This window comes from Tursiops truncatus, chromosome 2 (genome assembly GCF_011762595.2).
Source record: "Tursiops truncatus isolate mTurTru1 chromosome 2, mTurTru1.mat.Y, whole genome shotgun sequence".
In the NCBI taxonomy this organism is placed as follows: domain Eukaryota; kingdom Metazoa; phylum Chordata; class Mammalia; order Artiodactyla; family Delphinidae; genus Tursiops; species Tursiops truncatus.
This window is the reverse complement of record NC_047035.1, coordinates 21,976,443-21,997,410: the sequence shown is the minus strand read 5'-3', so window position 1 is coordinate 21,997,410 and position 20,968 is coordinate 21,976,443. Positions and strand designations below refer to the sequence as shown.

General features: G+C 41.1%; 1 protein-coding gene across 6 annotated transcripts in view; it reads right to left on the bottom strand.

Annotated features, from left to right (window-relative positions):
- Positions 1–223: 223 nt before the first annotated feature.
- The window catches only part of STON2 (stonin 2), a 147,719-nt gene continuing 126,974 nt past the window's right edge, over positions 224–20,968 (bottom strand). For 5 of the 6 annotated variants that reach the window (XM_019919776.3, XM_019919796.3, XM_019919782.3 and 2 more), the window contains 3 exons: positions 14,734–16,572; positions 8,897–9,099; positions 224–7,275 (listed from right to left, as the gene is read on the bottom strand). In XM_019919776.3, the coding sequence (XP_019775335.2) occupies positions 7,192–7,275; positions 8,897–9,099; positions 14,734–16,572 (2,126 nt within the window). In that variant the 3' untranslated portion in view covers positions 224–7,191. The remainder of the gene's footprint in view (positions 7,276–8,896; positions 9,100–14,733; positions 16,573–20,968) is intronic. The other variant, XR_004525009.2, reaches the window with a different exon arrangement.

Sequence of the window (20,968 nt, the reverse complement as noted above, 5' to 3'; positions counted from 1 at the left end):
ATACAGGTCACTTGTTAACTTGTCAGCTTATGATCACTAACTATATTAACAGGGTGATGAATCTTCTTAATAATAAATATTTTTTATTATGCTTGACCTCATTAAATCTTGCATAGTGACAGATATTGTTTTAAAATTTTTATTACCAGCTCTTTTTCCTAGCTCAAAAAGGGTATTACAGATGATAATCTGCAGAACAAGTAAAAACAAAACCTCACCTCTATAGAGTTAGCCAGTGTGTAGACTTTATTATATAGGCACATTTTTTTTAAGTAAGCTGTTTTTAACATAAAATAAATCACATAGTACAAGCAGTTACATTGAATGAGGACAGATGATGAAGGAAGGAAAAGCCAAGCCTTGGATCAGCTGAATCATTCACTGGATCTTGGGTCCCTCCATCCTGACACATTGAAATGCTCTATGAGCATTACAAAAATGGAGAGTGAGGAGGGGGTGCTTTTTTAGCGCTCCCTGGCTTAAAACACTGATTGATTTTGTTTCATTTCTTGAATATGGTAAACTTTCTCCAGGTTCTGTTGGCAGGTTGACTGACACAAAGGTTAAATGCATGCTGACTTAGGGTCAGAGGAGTTCATATTCTTCCCTCTGTCACCCCAGTACTTCAAAACCCTTAGATGCTTTGGTCCAACAGGTTGCTGTCAGGATCTGATTGCACATCTGCTTTCCCAGAACCGCTCCCATTGGAAACCACGTGTGGGTGCTGACCCTGAAGCACACAGAGGCCAGACAGCGGTGCTTAAGGCTTCAGTCACAGTGCGGCTAGGTGGTGTCCACAGCCAGCACTGAGGGTTTGATCTGAGGCAGAAGGTGGGACTGAACAGGAAGAGGATGCTAAAATTCCTTTACTTTGTCCGGCTGGAATTGAGCCATTATATTTGAGCAACTCTTAGTATAGGAATCTAAAATCAAACTAACACATACCACGAAAGAGATGCTATTTTGTAGCTTGTACACATTTTTTAAAAATAATTACATTTTCATGTTACTAAGAGACTGTGAGGATAGGGAGGACCGACCCTTTCATCTCCTTTTGCCATAACTGTGTTACAGATAGTCCCAGAATGTTTACTAAGTTTGTTTTCCCCCTTGATTTCTGCAGTCTTTTGTATAAAAGGATATATCTGTAAATTGTTGATCATCCCGACATAGCCCCTTGGAGGGTTAGACCGACTTCTGCTTCAGGTAGTACCCAAATCCTATCAGTTCCTCTTCACCTTCACACCACTGTTGTGCTGGGTGATGCCAGAGGAACTTCCGGAGCAGTGTTCCAACTGATCTTCACCGTCCTTTTGATCCTCCATGTTTATCTGTGTTTTGAAGGCAACTACAAAATAGAGGACTGCAGGGTTGTCTGGGCAGACAGTAAAGGATAGAGACATTAAAAGAGAAAAGATGGGCCAGCTGCTTTTCCCAGTATTCAAATTTTAAACTTCTTGGTTCTTAAGATTATATGAAGAGTCCTATTGATATGAAGTATCACTGACAGTGGCACCAAAGACAGTTTGTAAAATAATCCGTAACACTGGAGCTGGAAAGGATCTGAGGGAACAATCAGTCCAGCGTCCTCACTTTTTTAGCTGAGGTTTCTGAAGCCCAACTGGGAAAATTGCAAGTGACTTAACATGATGATTGTCTTCATGACTGTGTCCTTTAAAGATTCAGAGAAACCCCAATTCTCCCTTGATAAAGGGCACGCCCACCAATGTCTTTACATCAACAGTCCTCCGTGTCCTTGTGTTTGGCCTTAGCTCCCTTTAGGGAAGCTGGTTACTGGGACAGCACCTTGACCAAATACTTATTGAACTGAATTAATTCTGTTGTTTATCCCTGCTAGGCAATCTTTTATTATTCCTGGAGCTCCTTACATTTAAGGCCTCTAGTTCAAGTAGTTTTATTTATTTATTTATTTTTTGCGGTACGCAGGCCTCTCACTGTCGTGGCCCCTCCCGTTGCGGAGCACAGGCTCCGGACGCGCAGGCTCAGCGGCCATGGCTCACGGGCCCAGCCGCTCCGCGGCATGTGGGATCTTCCCGGACCGGGGCACGAACCCGTATCCCCTGCATCGGCAGGCGGACTCTCAACCACTGCGCCACCAGGGAAGCCCCTAGTTCAAGTATTCTGAGGTTTGGTGGCCAGTGCTGTATTTGTCATTTCTCTATATTTTTTCATATTGCCATTCTGTTTTTTGATTCTGTTCTTTTATAGCTTTTCTTTACATGCAGTTATTATTTGCCTCTCTCCAGGCGCTACCAAACACATTGCTATGGATAGTTTCTGCCTTTACAGGCCTGGAATTGCAAATTCAGAGATACTTTTTTTTTTCCCCCAATTGTTAAAAGGACTAGACTCTAAATCAGGTTTGCTAAGGCACAGTATAAGAAATGTAAAAATTCCATATTCCTACTTTAGTTAATACATGGGAAAATACTACTGACACACACATTTATTTTCTACATTTATGTCTCTTTCACTTTTAATTCTTTAAATACATAAATATGAGTCGCAATATCCAAAGCAAGTTTCATTTAAAAAGAACATAATTAAATGGTAGAGAGATGGTGACTTGTAGGGAATTGGCACTTAGACATTGGTAATGACCGTATGTTTAGAAGTTGGTGAAAATGCTATGGCTAATTTTATATAAGAGCTGTCATGTTTTGAATGACACTTGTTAGTGAAATGTTAAGAGATAATTCCTTTACTAGATAATATTTTTTGTGGATTTAGCTTTTTGGTCAGTTTTGTTTGAATTTCCTGTTGCATTCTTAACATCACCTAAACTCTAGATATGCTAGAATTAACTTATAATCATTCGTAGAAGAGTTAAAGTTACCATTCCCACCTGGGAAAAATTTTAAAAGTAGGCTAAATGGCAGTGCTTCCTAGTCAAATCAACTTAATATTTTAAAGATTTTTAAGAAAAATTTCAGATCATTCTCTCTTTTCCCACCACGAAACTTATTATGAGATTTAAAGCAGCTCTGAAATCATGATGTCACTTCACACGTTTCAGCCTTACTACCCCAGGCCTCCATCTTTCTTACTATGGTGACAAAACAAATGCGCAGTAACACTGGTCAGTGGTTAATGTTGGGGAAAACAAAGACCTAGCACACCAAGACTGTCCATGTGCTCTATTAAATGCTTTCTTCTCCCTCTCACCATTCGAATGGTCAAGGCTTAGGCTCACAGAGCTGTCTGACTTGCAAGAACAAAACTGAATCAATAATCTGGACTGTGACAGCATCTGTGCTACTGTTATCTTTGGGCACAAAAATGTTTTTCAATATGAATAAGATATACTGTAGTTTAAGTTCAGATGCACATTAAGTGCTTAAGTGCTGACAGTTATCACTAGTTGACAGTGGAGGCAAGGAAAGAAAAATTATTTAAGTTCTCCAGGAAATAGAAGCATGCTTGTGCGCTTTAATGTGTTTGATGATAAGTAAGGGTTAGGTAGCCTTAGAGTCTAAGCATCAGTATTCATTCAGCAAACATTTATTGAATACCTAAGTAATTTTCCTTTATTTCATTAATATCTGTTTGGATTTAAGGTAGCTGAAACTTATTATATTCCAAACTAACTTGGTGGTAGGTACTAGAAACAAAGAATAAGAGCCATTTCTTGCCTCCATGGATCACATTTCTTGGGAATATGAATTTCTAGGGAAATAAGCTCCTGCCCTCATCTACAGGATTTGAAAGGAAATTACTCTAATTTCAAATAAGAAATATTTTACATTAAAAGAATGTTCTTGGGAATTCCCTGGCAGTCCAGTGGTTAGAACTCGGCGCTTTCAATGCAGTCGCCTGGGTTCAATCCCTCATCAGAGAACTGAGATCCCGCAAGCCGTGCAGCACAGACAAAAAGAAAAAAAATGTTCTCAAGGGTTATGAGCCCTGCCAATAATGCAGGAGGGTTGCATGGGCTGGGGGGTGGCGGGGAGAAGAAAATAGAAGAGAAAAAAAAACTGTCCAGATTATATTTCATATGAGTAAAATGCACAATTTTGATAAGGCATAACTAGTATATTTACAAGAGTGGCAAAGGGAGTTTAATGGTGCACCCACAAAGTACCTCATAGTCTCGTTTGATATATCATGAGTACATTTCTCATCCTCCTTTACTATAAAGTCAAAAAAGGAAGTCACCAGTCTCAAAAAAAAAAGCACAGCTCTTAATATCATGGGACATCTAATTTATATTCTAATAGTAATAGTAAGACTATGTATTGGTAAAATGAACTCACTTCTAATATTTTCACATTACTGATAACATAGACAAAGATTATTTGTGGCCACACACACAAAATCCAAGTCCAGGGTGGCAAACTTAGAATCTGCATATCAAAAAGGTATTTGCCCAACAGTGTTTTCTATGTAGGCTATTAACAAAACTACATAGAAACTACGTCTAAAAATATATAGTATTATATTTCCCACCCCGCTAAATGCTACCCATAATCAACTTCCAAAAAACAGTAGAGGGAAAACAAATCTGATGAAATCAAGGTGGTAGGTTTTTAAAAATGAATGATAATATGATTGCTGAATGTAGATAGCATGGAAGGGATTTCCCCATCCCTTGGTTTAAAAAAAAAATGTCCAGGTGAAAGTACAAAGGCAATGAGAAATAACCAACAGGAAAAAAGCGTCCAACCACCGATACACATGTGATGCTAGCAGGTGAAGCAGAGATCTTGAGAGGGTGCACAGGTGCTAACCTTGGGTAAAGAAGGTGCTAGAATGACCTTCACCTTGCCAACACTTCAACCCATTTCAGTGTTTCTATAAGGAATCTCATGTGCTTTTAGCACAACAGGGGAAGGGCTAGGCCTTGGAGTCCTCAGTTGACAAAGACCTCTAGGGGACTCCACTGTATTTCAAAGAGCATGAAAAACCACTTATCAAACTAAAAACGGAGTCCTAATACTGTTGAAATGAAACCTATATGTAGAAGGGATCTTGTTAAGAATCTAGCCCAAATCCAATCTAAGAGTCCCTTTCACAGCATTTAGGATGGGTTATTTTAGCCTTTGGGCATTTGCAGCAACTGGAAGTTTTACTGTTTGAGTCCATTCCTCTTTAGAACAACTCATTACAAAGTTCTTTCTTATATTGAAGCAAACATCTGTCATCTATAAAGCTCCTCTTTTTGCCCTTTGAAGCAACACAGGAAAAGTCCAATTCCTCTCCCCTTTTATAGCTCAACAGAGATTTCAAGGCAGCTATTGTATCATTCCCTCTTTTTCCCTTTCCAGCTATACCTTCTGTTCTTCAGAGGAAGTATTCCCCTATTCCATGTATAATCACACTCTCCACAACCCTGGCCACCTGACTGGACACAATCAATTTATTAACATCTCTCTTAAAATGTGGTTCCCAGAACTGAATGCAGCCCTTCATCCAGATGTGGGCTGACCAGTGCAGCATGCAGGACTCCCTAGACTTCTGTTACCACAGGCTGAATGCATTAGTTTTGTGAATAGCTATGATATACTCCCGATTCAAAACTGAGCTCATTTCCCCAAGAAAACATTTTATACAAAAACTGCTGTGAAACCAGGACTTTCCAACACCCTTCCCATTAACACACACAGGTAAACACACACATCCGTACACACGTAGGTACCCCATTTTGTACTTAGTGGGCTGCATTTAAGAAACTCAGAATATAGCGTTTCTCACTAATGCCTATTTAATTTCATCCTTTTAGTTTCAGTCTTATGTTCAGGTATTTCAAAAAATTACAATGATTTCTATATCCTAATGTCAATACATAGAATTCAGTGAATATTCATGGAATGAACTAATCCCGAATCTGCCAGTCAACAGACTAGTTATATGTCTATTTCTATGTCATCTACAAATCGGATAACCCTTACTCTATTCTTCATGGGAGAAACAGGAAGGCAGGTTAAAGCTGCTTTAAATTGTTGAGCTCGTATCCTCTTTGGGATGCAGAGGTACAGAATGTGAGCTGGAACAGATGAAGAGAAAGAATATTGAGTGTCCTAGAGTCTTGGAATCAGGATTTAGTGTTCCCAACATTAGAAAAATATGGCTTTCCCTCATCTCTACCCTAGAGTCTTCTGCCTTTTAGATCTATTACAATACTGTGATTATCAAACTGAATTTTTAGGAAAAGCTCATACAAGCTCAGTTTTGAACAGCTTTTAAAATGATCTTTTCAACTTATATTTCCTGTAAAGTTTGAGTTAAAGAGACACGCAGCTGTCTATTGGCTATGAGGTATAAAAAGAGTTCCCAAATGCCCCTGACAAATGCCTGAGATACATGTATCCATCTGTTTCAGGAATCAAACATGGCCTATACTTTTCAGTGTGAATTTGGAAATTCACTGAGATTTAAGCTGTCTCCTGAATTGAAGATAATCTTACAATGAATGTTCTTTTTCCCCAGAATGAAGAAAAGTAAGCTCAATTTTGCTTTCCCTTCAATAGCCACTCTTCACAGAATGTGGGGCTACTCACAGAATTTAGAAGTGTCCTCTTGTGCCTTTTTTCCATTGTCTACTGTGACTCAGGGTGATGAACCCTGGGACTGATGCCTTAGAAAGATGGAAAAAGTGTTTCAGTCAACACTATCTAGAACCAGGAGGGAAGCATCTCAAAAACTTCTGTTGCACAGTGTTAACATTTGAAGAATGGAGACACCTATGAAAGGTCTAGCAGACCCAAAGAGGAAATCGGTTTTGTACCTTTTCTCAACTTTTTCTAAGGGGAGTGACAGGGATGGAGTCTTAGTTAATTAACTTCTCAAGATTCTTTTCCAGAAACTGATGTAAGTAACAGATGAACATCGGAAGGAAATCACGCCAACAATGATGTTGGGAGTTTCTTTTCCTGACTTTATCAGTCACAAACCATACCCAAGTGCTGTGAGATAAGCAGAGTGGAGAGGAGGCTTAATTATACAGTAAGCTCCAAAAAGTCAGGTGATGCAGGTGCTTCAGGCATGATCAGAGCCTCTCCAAAGCAAGCACCTTAGGGCTTCCTGTTAGAATACAGGTAACTACAAACAGGGAGGTCCAATACACTGTTCCCAACGTGGAGTAGCCATGGTAGGCAGTGCCTTGAACTTCAGCTATTCAGGAAGACATCCTGTCGTGATGCTTAGGTCAGGGCCCCCTGCAGTAGGGCTTCGTCACTGGACCCCACACTCCTTGGGATTTTCCATTTCATCTCCTTCAAAGTCTGGCTTCAAACTCTTTTTTTGCTCAATTTCCACCTGTCAAGAATAAAAGTTGGAGAGAAATATCAGAAGAAATATCAGGAAAACATCCCAACAAATAAATAAACCAAAAGAGAAAAGCTCACTAGGTTCTTTGAGAGTCCTTGTAATTTGGTTAATGTTCTGGGCTTTAGTCACACCAAGCTACCGGCCATGTGTATATTATGGCTCTGTCTTTGCACATGCCCTTTGCTTGGTCTGGAATTCCTCTCCCTCTCAGTCTACCTGGAAAATTCTTATTCTTTGCCTTACACAGATACTCAAAGGTCACCTCTTCTGTGAAGCTATTCTTGACTCACCAGGTAGAGTCAGGTGCTCCTCTGTGTATATTCCCACTACACCCTGGACCCGCTACACCACAGACTTCGTAGGACAGGGCAGGCCCTTGTTCACTATTGTACGCCTATAATATGGGCCTACAGCAGGCAATCACAAAGGTTTATCAAATGAATGAATTCCTTTGCAGCTGGCTCTTTACACTCTCCATTATTTTATCCTTTTAAAAAGTCTCCAAATGGATAGGTATTGTAGTGTTTACGGTTCTGCCTATATCTTTTGGAAAATACTGTAGCTGTAACTGTAAAGAGATTAATAAATTAATCTTGCCTTGAGAGTGATATACCTCATCTGAAGCCTTTGATAAATCAGGCAGGGAATCCTTTGAGCTGAAGGAGTTTCATAATTAAAGCCGCTCTTCTCAATACCACTTGGACATTTATGATGAGGGAAACAATTCAAGACAGAACAGTTGACTAGGGTCATGTTTGAGGAAAGTGCTGGGTTCTTTCCTGGCCACAAGATGGAGTATTTGTTCTTTTTGGTAGTTTAATGTTTTAAATCACACAAGTAAGGAAATATTTAAAGAACAATTAAATGATCATATAAATCTAAGGATGCTATTACGAATAGAAAATTATTAAACCACTTTGCCAAATCCTTCTTCAGTAACCCCCTGTTTTCCGTCTTTGGCATATAATCTCCTATTGAATTTCTAACTACTCAGGATACAATACTATTTGTGTCGGAAATCTCCAACTTCATTTCCTCCTTCACAGCCCTGATCCTGTTACTATTATAGAAGCTTGCCTGGCTTTTGAGTTTGTCCAGTTATAGCCCAGTGACCAGGTTGTATGACTTGGTATATGTCATACTTCACTATGACATACTGTCATACATAGTGTCATACTTCACTATGTAAACTTCATTCAGATCCACTTCATCAACACCTGGAGCTGAAATATATGCTTTGGGTTAGCATTTTCCTGACCCTCTCTCCACTTCCAAACTCACTCCCCTGCAAATAAATTATATGACAAATGAGTAATAATAATCCCATTACCCCATTACTCTGTTGTTGTTCATGATGACTGAAAGACATTATATACTCCTCCTTCACCAGCCTGTACTTCTCTTTCCAACCTTTCTCTTGCCTGCTAGAGAGATTATTCATTTAACTCAGAGCAGACTCAACCACAGCTATGCATGGTAAACCGCCTGCAAGGTGGTAGGAGAATACCCTGCACCCTGGGCAGGCACTGCTAAAAGGAATGAGAAGGGGGAGGGCATGGGGGTGCACAGACAGACTTGGAAACATGAGCCAGATGCCTCCCGAGGCTACCTTGTAGCTGTAGTGTGCAGAATAATTGACCCACTTCCTGACGTCGGTCTTGTCTTCCACAGAGATGGATCTTACGGCAGCTTTGGAGGCAGAAGTTGTAGGCATGCTGAACTCGACGTTAATGTGATTGGCAAATCTGGAAGGCACTTCCCGGTCAGAGCCAAGTTCAAGATGGCAGAAGAAACAGTGTGGGTGACCAGAAGCTATGAAAGAAAGACAAAGAATCTAGGGTTCAGGTTCTTTGGGGAGGAAGTGGAAGAGCCTCAATAACAAACAAAAGGAGGCCTGGCAGTCTTTAAGAGCATCCAACTATGAGCAGAGAATCTGCCTCGGCAGAAATCACACTGCATGTGCTTCAGACCCTTTGACATAACATCTGACTACAGTAGCCTGGTATCCTAGCAATAAAACCCATGACCTGAGAAATGGAGTGCTTTCTGCCTGCTCAGGTCAGAGTGCTGTGTGAACACAGTGTAAATACTATGAAATAGAGGTTGTATATTGGCAGAAAGGAATAAAAGAGATCAGCACTTAGCACCTAATAAAACATCAAAGACGGCCACCTGGAGCAAAATCATCAATTTCCTTCGGAAGATGAATTTTCTTAATAGCATTTGATTTTTTTTTTTTTTTTTTTTTTTTGCGGTATGCAGTCCTCCCACTGTTGTGGCCTCTCCCGCTGCGGAGCACAGGCTCCGGACACGCAGGCCCAGCAGCCGTGGCTCACGGGCCCAGCCACTCCGCGGCATGTGGGATCTTCCCAGACCAGGGCACGAACCCATGTCCCCAGCATCGGCAGGCGGACTCTCAACCACTGCGCCACCAGGGAGGCCCAGCATTTGATATTTTTTTTTAAATGCTTTTGGCATGTTTTTTTGGTGAACAGCATATAAAAATGACAAAGCCCTTAGAAACAGCACATATGCTTTAGGGAAGCACGTGGAACGCTGGAGAGAATACAGACTAATAGTCAGGATACCTGGGTTTGACCTGCAGTTCTCCTAAGTGCAGAGATCCCACACCCAAGTCCTTTTTGTTCTCTCCAGGCCTCAATTCCTCATGTGTGAAGTGGCGAGTTGGGCGGGGGTGGAAAAGGGTAGGCTGGATAATGCCAGGCATCGTCCCTTACCGCTATTTAACTCTATAAATCTATGGCTAGTTCTACTGTATTTGGAAGGCAAACTTACGGTCTGATTTTCATTTGAGGATTGTTATTAGATTATTTGAGGGAAAAGAGTCAGAACTTAGTTCTATGACGATCACCACCGCAGCATCGTCCTCGCTCATCAGATGTAACAGGAAACGTTTGTTGATAACTCTAAGCCAAGTACTGTGCTTTATGCAGATTCTCTCACTTCTCTCTCTTCATAACCGTCCCCTGAGGTCATAATTATTACGCTGCACAAATGAGGAAACTAAGGCTTCAGGAGGTAAGGTCAACTGCCTAAGGTCATAGCGAGAAAGTGGCAGAGCCAAGAACTGGACCCAGCAGTCTGACTCCCAGATGTTCTTAACCCGTTTGTCTGAGTCATAACCTCACAGTCCTCAAACCTCAAGACAGGTTTGCAGGGTGACAGGGGTGGAGAAAAAGGAAGCTGTAAGAAACCCATAAAGCAACTCACTGTGGATAAACCATGTGACTCTGGCTTCATTATGTAACTGAAACAGCCCTTAGTTATCGGAGTTTCCCCAAATAAACAGTTCCAATTTCCTTTATTGGTCTGGGCAGGACTTTTTAATCTCGGAGCCTGAGGACATACACACCCGCTCTCCAAGGAAAACATAACAGAGTGAAGTATTTGTTTTGCTCTGTTTCACAAATGTAACATATTTCAATGGGTCTTTCTAAAGAGTAATACTTTGGAAAATTAATTGAAAAAATTGCAGTTTTTTAGGAAAGGAATTTAAGATATATGTAGTAGTAAAAATTACATTATTTGAAAATGAATCCAATTTTTTAAAATTGTGTACCACAGATGTAATTATATAGCTGTCACTTACTGAACACTTATTACAGGCCAGAGACTGTGCTAAACACTTAAAAACATTACTAATTCCTTTCTTAATGAGCTAGGTGTTAATAACCCTATTTTATAAAAGAGGAAACTTGAGATTTCTCTGAAAGGTTTAAGTAAATTGCCTGAGGTCACACAGCCATTAACTTGTAGTACTGGGAATAAAACTCATTATCTAACTGACTCCAAATTATGTCCTACACTCCTCTCAATAGATTGCTATAGATTTAGATCATTACAAAGTATTTAGAGGAGTTTCTTAATTTAATTCAATAGCAACCTGAACAACAGTTTTATCTAATTACCCTTATTTACACATGGTTGGAACACTGAAAATCATAACTTTCCACAAAACTGACCCCCCTCTTCTCACCCCACCAAAGCATATTCACAGAAAATTCTATGAAAGCAACATTCTCTCTTGAGTTCTAGCATCAGCTAATGCATTTGGTAGGGCTAGTGGACAGATAGGGAAGTACAATTTTGAAAGCTAATACAATTTAATTCATGTTAATGAACTAATGAGCTCACATTATGTCATCTTCCTTGATGAAGCTGAGAAAATTTAATATTAAAATTCAGATTTCTATTTTCCATAGAAGGGGAATCATTTTAGAATTGTTTTCCCTTCACCTGATCTAATGAGAACTGGAATTCCAGCAAAGAAAGCTACCTATGCAGAACAGAATGCTTTGTTTCCTGGCAGACAATCTGGGAAAGCACAGAAACTTGTTCTGGTGCCTTCTAGGATTAAAGGAAAGCTCTTGGGATTAGGACGGGAGGGGTCCTGGGAGAGCACAGATAGAGGGACCCTGCTGGTGGGAGCCATGTTGGAATCCAATGGCAGCTTGTTAGCCTTTTGATGGCTTGACTGGGATAAGCCTGCTGTGGCTGCAGACTTGAGGTGCCGACAAAGCCCAGGATGCCAGCCTGCTGGCCCATGCTGCCCTGCAGTCTGACCATCCTACCTGTTGGGGCTAGGGTTGCAGGGCCACTGCAGGTGGGAGCAGATGTGCAGAGGTTCAGTCCTCTTTCACTGTAAGTGGAGGTGTGAGTATTATGAAAAATGGCCTATGGAAGGCACCTTCCCAAAGCTATCTCAAGACTAAGAAGAGCTCAGAAAAGGGACAGTTACTAACAGATCATCGTCAATTCTCTGGCTTCATGGATGGAGCAGTGGATGGGGAGGGCAGGGGTGGGCACAGAGAATATCAGCAATGGTAAGAACTTGCATTCTGACTGGAATTCAGATCCTGTACATCTCAAGTTTCCAGAAAAAGGGTGCTATTAATTTCCTGAACTGACACAGAAATATACCATTGGCCAGAAGTAGAAATAAGAAGCTCTTGGGGGGATTTCATGTCTAAAAATACACAACCATGACAGCAAAAGCAGTAATTGAGTGGGGGGTAGGTTTACGTGAGAAATATCCCCAAATATCCTTATGCTGTCCTTATGTATTTTAAAAATCATTCACAAATAAGGTTCCAGTAATCTAGAAATACATATGTAGTATAAAGGCTGCATTTACTTGGCCTTGAGCCTACTTAACACTACCCCGCTGGGAAGCATTAAGGAAAGTGGTTGCTGAGGACTATTTATTCCATGCCCTGCATCTGCTCCCTTTTTATTCTGGTAACAATCTTTTTTTTTTTTTTTTCTTTTTTCTTCCTCTTCGAGAAATACTCTTCCCCAGCACTGCATGTCATCTTGGTGGTCATGTCAGTCAAAATGCCCTGTCCTCCCTTTTACTCTTGGGAAGTGGCACAAGGACAGAAAATGGCCTGTGATGGTTTGTCCCAAAGGCTGCAGCCTGAGGAGACATCCACAGTTCCTGCTATCAAGAGCTATCCTTTCTGAAGCCTGTTTCTTCCTTCAGTTCTGTGAGCTACCTGTATCTTTCCAACAATTTATTTCTTTTTGCTAAAAGAAGCCAGTCAGTCTCTGCTGCTTATAAAGCCCCTCACATGGTACTTTTAAATATTTGAGAGAAAGAACTTTGAAACAAATGGGGTATGTGTGTACACACTGAGAAAACTGAAAAGCTCTGTCCTCATAGTGGAAGTAACTTTGAGTTTGTATCTGTTTTGTGTCATCTACTAAGAGGCAGCTGTGGTATGGAGAAAAAAGACCCCTGGATGTGATGAGTCACGTCACTCCCGGTCCTTAATTTTCTCATCTGTGGAATGGAGAGGTTTGACTAAGTTATCCCCAAGGTCCTTTCGAGCTCAAAATTATTCCATAATGAAGTGATCTGAATACATGCTTAGTAAATTGCAGAGCTAAAAATTCCAGTAAGCATAAACCTGAGGTCTTTTCTCATGTCAAGCCTCTTGCGGGTTAAACAGTAATCTTCCCCGTTACCTCAGTTCTCTTCTCAAGGGCATCCGTGCCAAAGGAGAATTGAGGGTTTCTCCTTTCTGCCATCAATTCACATCGGCCTCATGGCTGAGGCAGAAATCACAGTGCTATCACCAGGAGAATACAGTGCTGATTTTAGGGAAATGAATAAGCAAGCTCAGAGAGGAAGACTTTATGTTAAGAATTCTGTCAGTTTAGAAATAGCGGGTGGCAAATCCAGCCTCAAACACAGAGGTCCAATTGTCTTTTCGGTTTGCACTGCTACACCCAGTGTCTGACAAGAAAGCCCTGGTGTGTGTCCACTGCCTGGCCTGCCTAGGGAGTTGGCCAGATCGTATTGCTTCTTGGCTTCACGTTGTTTTACATTTAGGGTAACACAGCCACTCCACACTCAGAACAGGAAATGAAGACTCCAATCATACTGTTAGGATTTAATAGTGAGAATGGAAAAAAGAATATCTGCATAAGAGAAAGACTTTAACCAACAGTTTTTTCAAACCTCTCTCTTTCTTTCTTTTTCTTTTTTTTCTGGCCCAAATACCCACTTTTTTAACAGATGAGCGAAGTTTATTATAAACAAGAAAAGTGATTTAAAGGGTCACAGGATCATGGGCTTATTGCCTACCACTGGGGTCACCCAGACTTACTCTAAGAAACAAAGCTATTAGAGCTGGTTTGATTACTCCTTAGTTTTGTCATTTCACCAAATCTCACTGGACCCATGAGGAAAGTCATTGCCTTCAGGCTCACTCAAGCACAGAAGCACCCCTGCTAGCTGGGAGCAGGCCAGCTAGGGCTAGTAAACTGTCTCCTTTGTTTAAATTAAACATCCCTTCCCTTACTTTCTGTCCTTTTGGATTTCAGTCCTTTTGGACCTTCATGTCCTGGCTGGATCTTCAGTCTGATCAGAAGCCCCTTCCCCATCTCCAGATCCTGGCTCTGAACTTGGGATGTTATGATTGACAGGCCTTGCACAGGGTGACTGGAATCATAGATCTAACTCTTGGCCTGTACTGTACACATGATTGGCCATAAACTGGCTCTTTTACCTATACTTGGGGCAACAGACATCTCTTCAAAGCCCAGAAGCCTTCTAGGATCTGGAAAAGGATAGCTTCCAACACCAGATAAAACTTTAATGAGTCAGAAAAGAATACAGAATCATAAGCTGCCTTGGAAATCTGCTTAGCAGCCCAGCTGAGAAGAATAATGCATAGTTTTATGGAAGAACTGTGATAGTAAGAGAGTACAAAGATGGAGTGAACTGGGTCATGCATGTTTGTTAAGTACTTTGCTCAAATATTTTTGTTTTTCTGGTCCCCCATTCCCCCATCCCTCCCCATCATCATTCCTATCACATAACAAAAACCAGCACTTCATAGGGAAAGAGAATGTGGAACTTTGATCCCAGCTCTTTCACAACCATGTGGCAGTTTTCACAGAAGAGAAAGCTCTGCCTACCTGAGTTTTTGTCAGGCAGTCGGTTTATCCTCCACACAATGGAGTTGAAGGCATGCTCATACTTCGCAGTTCCCAGAGTTACTCTCATGACAGGCTCAGAGCCAGACAAGCTAGTTGAGCCAAAACTTGCCCCCCGGTTCACTTTGGCTTTCAGAGACTTTTCCCCCAGGACACTTTCCCTGCGGAAGTTTTTCACCCACTCACTGGGCACAGGGTAGCGAACCATCACATTCTCACAGGGAACCTGAGTGAGAGGATCACAGTTAGAGGAGAAGCCAGATGACATCCTCAGCCAGCTCTGCACCTCCACCTCTGCCCCACTGATGCTTGCTACAGTCCTGAGTGTGAATGGCAAGGTCTTCTCGGCAAATACTGTCCTGAACCTCATTAGCTCAAGTCGGCAGGCGTCCAAAGGGTTGAACAGAATAACCCGTGAGCTGTTGAATACATCCTCATCCACACACCTGTGAAAATGGCACTCATGGAGCTTGATCCACTTTGTGGTGGTGGTGGGCATGATGTCTTGCCGGGAAACGATTTCGTTCCCTTTGACGAGGACATCATTGAGACCCAAGCGGCACTCGGCAAGGCCAGAGAGGAAACTCAGGATGTGGACCCGTGTCAAGACACGGTGCTGGAGAATCTGGTTGTCTCCTTTGCTCACAAGGCCAGAGAATTCATCTCGGACATCCACTGCAATCTCCTCTTCAAGGTAGTTCAAGCCAACTGTGCACAAGTCCATTGACAACACCGGCAGGTCCATGAGACGGTCCTGAACTGCACGGATGAAGCTCAGGAAGTCATCGTAATTGGTGGTGCCCAGCTTAATCACTTGTTCCCTCTCGGCCACGTGGGCCACGGCAGGTTTAGGCTGGTATTTCTTCTTCTCCTTGTAGGTGACGCGGTCTATCCGCAAGCTGTGGATCCTGCCGTTCTCATCATAGTTTTGGAGCCGGGGCTCTGAAATCTCATGGCAGATCTCCAGCTTGAACTCACGGAATGGCTTTTCTAAGCCCTTCTCATAATACAGCTGCAGATACCCACTGTCTGTCAGTTTGATGTAGATGGGTCCCCAGTGCCTAGAGGACATGATGTTTTTCTTCTCAGGGATCCTAAGCATCATGGGCCAACCATCCTTGGGCTGGGACAGTGCAGAACCTGGTGGGTGGTCATCTAGTTCAATCCAGGCTATTGGGTCATCATCAGGGAGTGTTGTACTCCCTAAGTGATCGGGATCCTCAAGTTGGAGTCGTTTGAGTTTTTCAACAGCATCACAGTGTGACTGGTTTTTGCTTGAATCATCAAAACTGATGGCATCCTTGTAGATGACAATGAGAGAATCTCTTTGGCTTTTGCCTGTGGTACCAGACATGGAATTGTCTTGGGAGCGCCTCTCCTGCTCCTCAAAGAAAGCGCGGAAAGGGTTTATAGGGGAGGGTTGTACATCCTGTAGAGTCTCATTCAGAAAAGGATTGGTTGCCCTCCAAAGAGGAGCCTCAGGCACGGAAGGCGGACGGTTTAAGGAGGAAATGTCCAGCTTCTGAACTTTGGAGAAGTTCATCAAAGTGCTCTTGGGACGTTCCCTCTTCTTAAATGACCCAGTTGAGTTACAAGGTACATCTGGGATCACAGATGCAAGAGGTGGTGTTTTCGGCTTCAGAGGAGAGGTGATTGGTGGCAAAGGGCTGCTGACTTCATTGTCATCAAAAGTGACCCAGCTAGGGAAACGAGCAGAGGTCACTAGAGTGGCGGGGTGTCCGTTCATAGCTGGACTGCTGGCCTGCCAGTTGATGGCCTCCATCTCTACCTCTTCATCTTCCTGAAGAGAGGAAGAATTGTCTAAAAGGAAAAGGAGAACATATGAAGGGCTGCTATTCAGGGCCTCTAGAGGTATAGGAATGAGGGATGACTAGAATTTTATATGGAATCCAGTAAATTCCAAAGCATTTCATTACTTGTCCTCAAGTGTTTCGTCTGGGCACAGCTCTCACAGTTTTGTAATAAGCAGTAAGAATACAAATGTCAATACAGAAGCACTGATAGGACCCAGGTCCCTTGCAATTTAACTCTTATACATTCTCCCTTTATTTTATCGAAGTTTCTGGAATAGATTTTTTTTCTTGACTCTAAAGTATGTATTCTTATATTTTTAAACATTGAAAACTACCTCCTACATAAAATGATTTAAAGCTGATCTCATTGAACAAAATAAGCCATATGCTCTAAGTGATAATATGATTGCAAATAATGTAATCAGAGAGATTTTTACCCAAATGTGGTAAATAAATATTAAAGACAAAATGTTAACATCCTTAATATGAAATAAATTTACACAAGTGAATAACAAAAATACAAAAATTTGAAATACAGGCAAAGGACATATACAGACAACCCAGGAAAGAGAAAGGAAAAATGTCTAATAACCATGTAGAAAATGTTCCGTCTCACTAGTAATAAGAAAAACGTAAATTAAACCCCAAAACTCAGTGAAGATTTTTAAAGTTTTAGTATTCGATGAGGGTAAAGGTGCTATAATATGAACAGTAAATAGACCCTTAATGGGACCGTAAGTTGCTACAAACTCTCTGAAAATGGTTTGGCAATTTGTATTAAGGGTCTTACAAATATTCATGAACAATGACTTAGTAATCTCACCCTAAGGAAATAAATCCAAATTAGGAACCAAGTTTTGGGTGAACGTTAAGAAACTGAGGCATACAATGGAATAACAAGCAGCCATTAAAATGTTTACAAGTTCGTATAACAATGATAAAATGCTCCTGACATTAATCTCTTCTTTTTTCTCTAAAATACTTTTCCATCTTGGGGTTTAATTTATGGGAAAAAAAAAAGATTATTACAAATAAAACTCCACCCTAGCAGGGCCTTCGAGGAAGGAGATACAGGAGTTGAGTTTCGATGCAGGAAGACCCAGACCTTTTCAGTAAAGATGCTGTGTGTCTGCTGGGGTTATAGGAAGGAGGAGGAAATGAGGCCTTTATAAAGCAAGGAGTGGATTCTGAGGAAGGAATGGCACAGAAAACAAATCTGTATCTGGCATATAGTAAATGCTCAGTGAAGAACTGTTAATTGAATGAGTGAGAAAAGAAACTTTGCTTTGGAGCAGTTCTATTCTCTCTGTCTCTGGAGGAATGTGTATGGGGATCTCTGCTGCCATTCCACCCACTGTATTTACTGCCAGAAATTTGGAATCAAAGAGAAATGAATACTCAAATGGTTAAGTCAAATAGTTGGCTTTTCTTACCATCCTGCTAAATCTTCACAAATATCATATCCAACCACACCAAATGAGCAATGTCACATATAATTAAACATGTAATTACACATGGATGGGATGGCTGCCTCTCATCCGTCTCTCAAAGTATATTTATTCAAACAAATAGCAATTACCTCTACTGAAAACATCAGTTTGAAAATATAAGCTAAATGCATGCATGAGTGAGCATACATACATACCCACATTCGCCCCAGAAATATAATGAGCAAAAAGTATTTGCTATATATGCAGCATCACAAGAATTTAAAAGCATTATAAAATGAAAGATGAGACTCTCCTTCAAATTAATCATTAATCCACTTTTGTAAATGCATAAGTGATTTATTTTCTAGAAAATGAAGGGAAAAGGGTCAGAAAACAATCCAGGTTTGTAGGACTTATATTTTATTACTACTACAACTGCTGCTGTTGTTGTTGTAATGAAGCCTAAAGGGAACAATGTGGCCCTGAGTAAAATACAATCACTTCCTTGGAACAGTAACTAATCCTCCCTAGAGAACTGGCAAAAGGGGTGTATCGCAAAATGCATCACTTTTTAATGAAGCAGCTCTATGGAGCTTTTGTAAGCAGTATTTCCACCCAGACAGTCTGGTATTGACCCACCCCTTGTGCCAGGGATATCCTTTTTGCCTTGGAGCTCATTACTACTCCCTAGTTCAAAACGTGCCCTAAGTCCTTTTCCTGTGGAGGGTGGCTTTCTGCCAAAGCTGTTTATTCTTGCTGCTAAAGGATTCTCTTCTGTTAGGAGACTTGTCCCCAAAATAGCACTTCTCATCTTCCTCTCCCAAACCAAAAAAAGGGGGGAAAAAGGCCTCTGTCTCCACTGAAGATAATTTTCTTACAATAAATTTGTTTTTAAGCCAAGTTACTTGAGATCACACCAAGTCCTACACAGTTGTGAAGCATTTGACTCTTAATACAATTTAAATGAAGTATCTTTAAATTTGGGGGGAAATTCTTTGAATTAAATTAATTTCTAGAGAGTCTACATTCTCTTAGACAGCCATCAAAAAGTTTCAAAAGACTTATAAAGTCTCTCCTTTGGCATTTTCATCTTCCATGATTACAACCTGTTTTAAAAATCCATCTTTTGGGATGATAGTGGGGTATAGGTCAAATTTCTGAAAATGAGAATTTGTTTTTCTACAAAATCATTTATAAAGAAAAAATATCTTAATAAAGACACTTTTATAGGGCTTCCTTGGTGGCTCAGTGGTTGAGAATCCGCCTGCCAATGCAGGGGACACGGGTTCGATCCCTGGTCCGGGAAGATCCCACATGCCGCGGAGCAACTAAGCCCGTGCACCACAGCTACTGAGCCTGCGCTCTAGAGCCCGCGAGCCACAACTACTGAGCCCGCCCCACGACTACTGAAGCGCAGCCAAAAAAAAAAAAAAGACACTTTTATAGATGAACAGCAAAAGTGATCCACAGTTCATATAGGTCATAGTGGTTCATATTTTCATATGAAAATAAAGCATTTCTTGAGGTGAACCTAAGGACCGCCAAATAGTACTTTAAAAATTATCCCCTGTTAACACTGACTTCCCTATTTGTGAGTTCTAATTTTTTTTTTCATTTATCACTGGCTGAAGGACATCCTCAATTGTTTTTATAAAGGTTAAGTCATATATTTTCTGAACCTCTTTTTATTAAAGAATGGTCTTTGAGACTTTCACGTATAAAAAAAATGACAATCTGTATGTAAAATTTCTTGGGGAAAATATTTGTATAAGACAAAAATTCGACCTCTTTAATATATAATGACAGCGTATCCTTAATAAAAATGATACACCCTCACAATAAAATAGGATGAAAACAGACTATTCACTAATGAAGAAATATAAATATCTAATAACTCTTTGGAAAAAAGAGTTTAAACTTATAAAAGAATAAATACAGGACTTCCCTGGTGGTCCAGTGGTAAAGAATCCGCCTTCCAATGCAGGGGATGCGGTTTGATCCCTGGTCGGGGAACTAAGATCCCACATGCTGCAGGGCAACTATGCCCGTGCACCTCAACTAGAGAGCCCAAGTGCTACAAACTACAGAGTCCATGTGCTCTGGAGCCTACATTCCACAACTAGAGAGAGAGAAGCCCGCGCGCTACGACGAAAGATCCCACGTGCCACAACTAAGACCCAACGCAGCCAAAAATAAATTAAATTAAAAATAAATTAATTAATTAAGTAAACATTCTTTTTGGCGGTACGCGGGCCTCTCACTGCTGCGGCCTCTCCCGTTGCGGAGCACAGGCTCCGGACACGCAGGCCCAGCGGCCATGGCTCACGGGCCCAGCCGCTCCACGGCATGTGGGATCCTCCCGGACCGGGGCACGAACCCGTGTCCCCTGCATCGGCAGGCGGACTCCCAACCACTGTGCCACCAGGGAAGCCCTAAACATTTTTTTTTAAAAAAGAATAAATACAATTCTCCCTGTGTCAGAGAGACAAAGACTTAGAAAGAATAATAATCATTACTGGTGACACATGGACAATTACACTCTATAATGTAAGTGTTAAAAAGAAATTTTTCTGGAAGGCAGTTTGAAAATTTGTACAAAAGTCTCAAAAAACATAATCCAAGAATTCTACTTATAGGCTTTATCTAAGGAAAGAACAAGACAGACATGTACTGATGTATATAGTGGTATGTTTATCATAGCAGTGTTTGTATCATGGAAAAATTGGAAACAAATGTCCAATAATGGGAGATTGGTTAAATGGAATCTCATGCATCAATCAAGACAATGCTGTTGATGATGTTAATTCACTGGAAGCTGATCATGATATATATTGTTGAGTGAATAACAAGAGCCTACAGTGTGGAGTCAGACTGCCTGGGTTTCAATTCCGTGTCTGCAGCTTATTAGCTTATTAGCTATGGGCAAGTTGTTTAATTTCTCTGCGTCTCAGCTTTCCCACCTATGAAACTAGA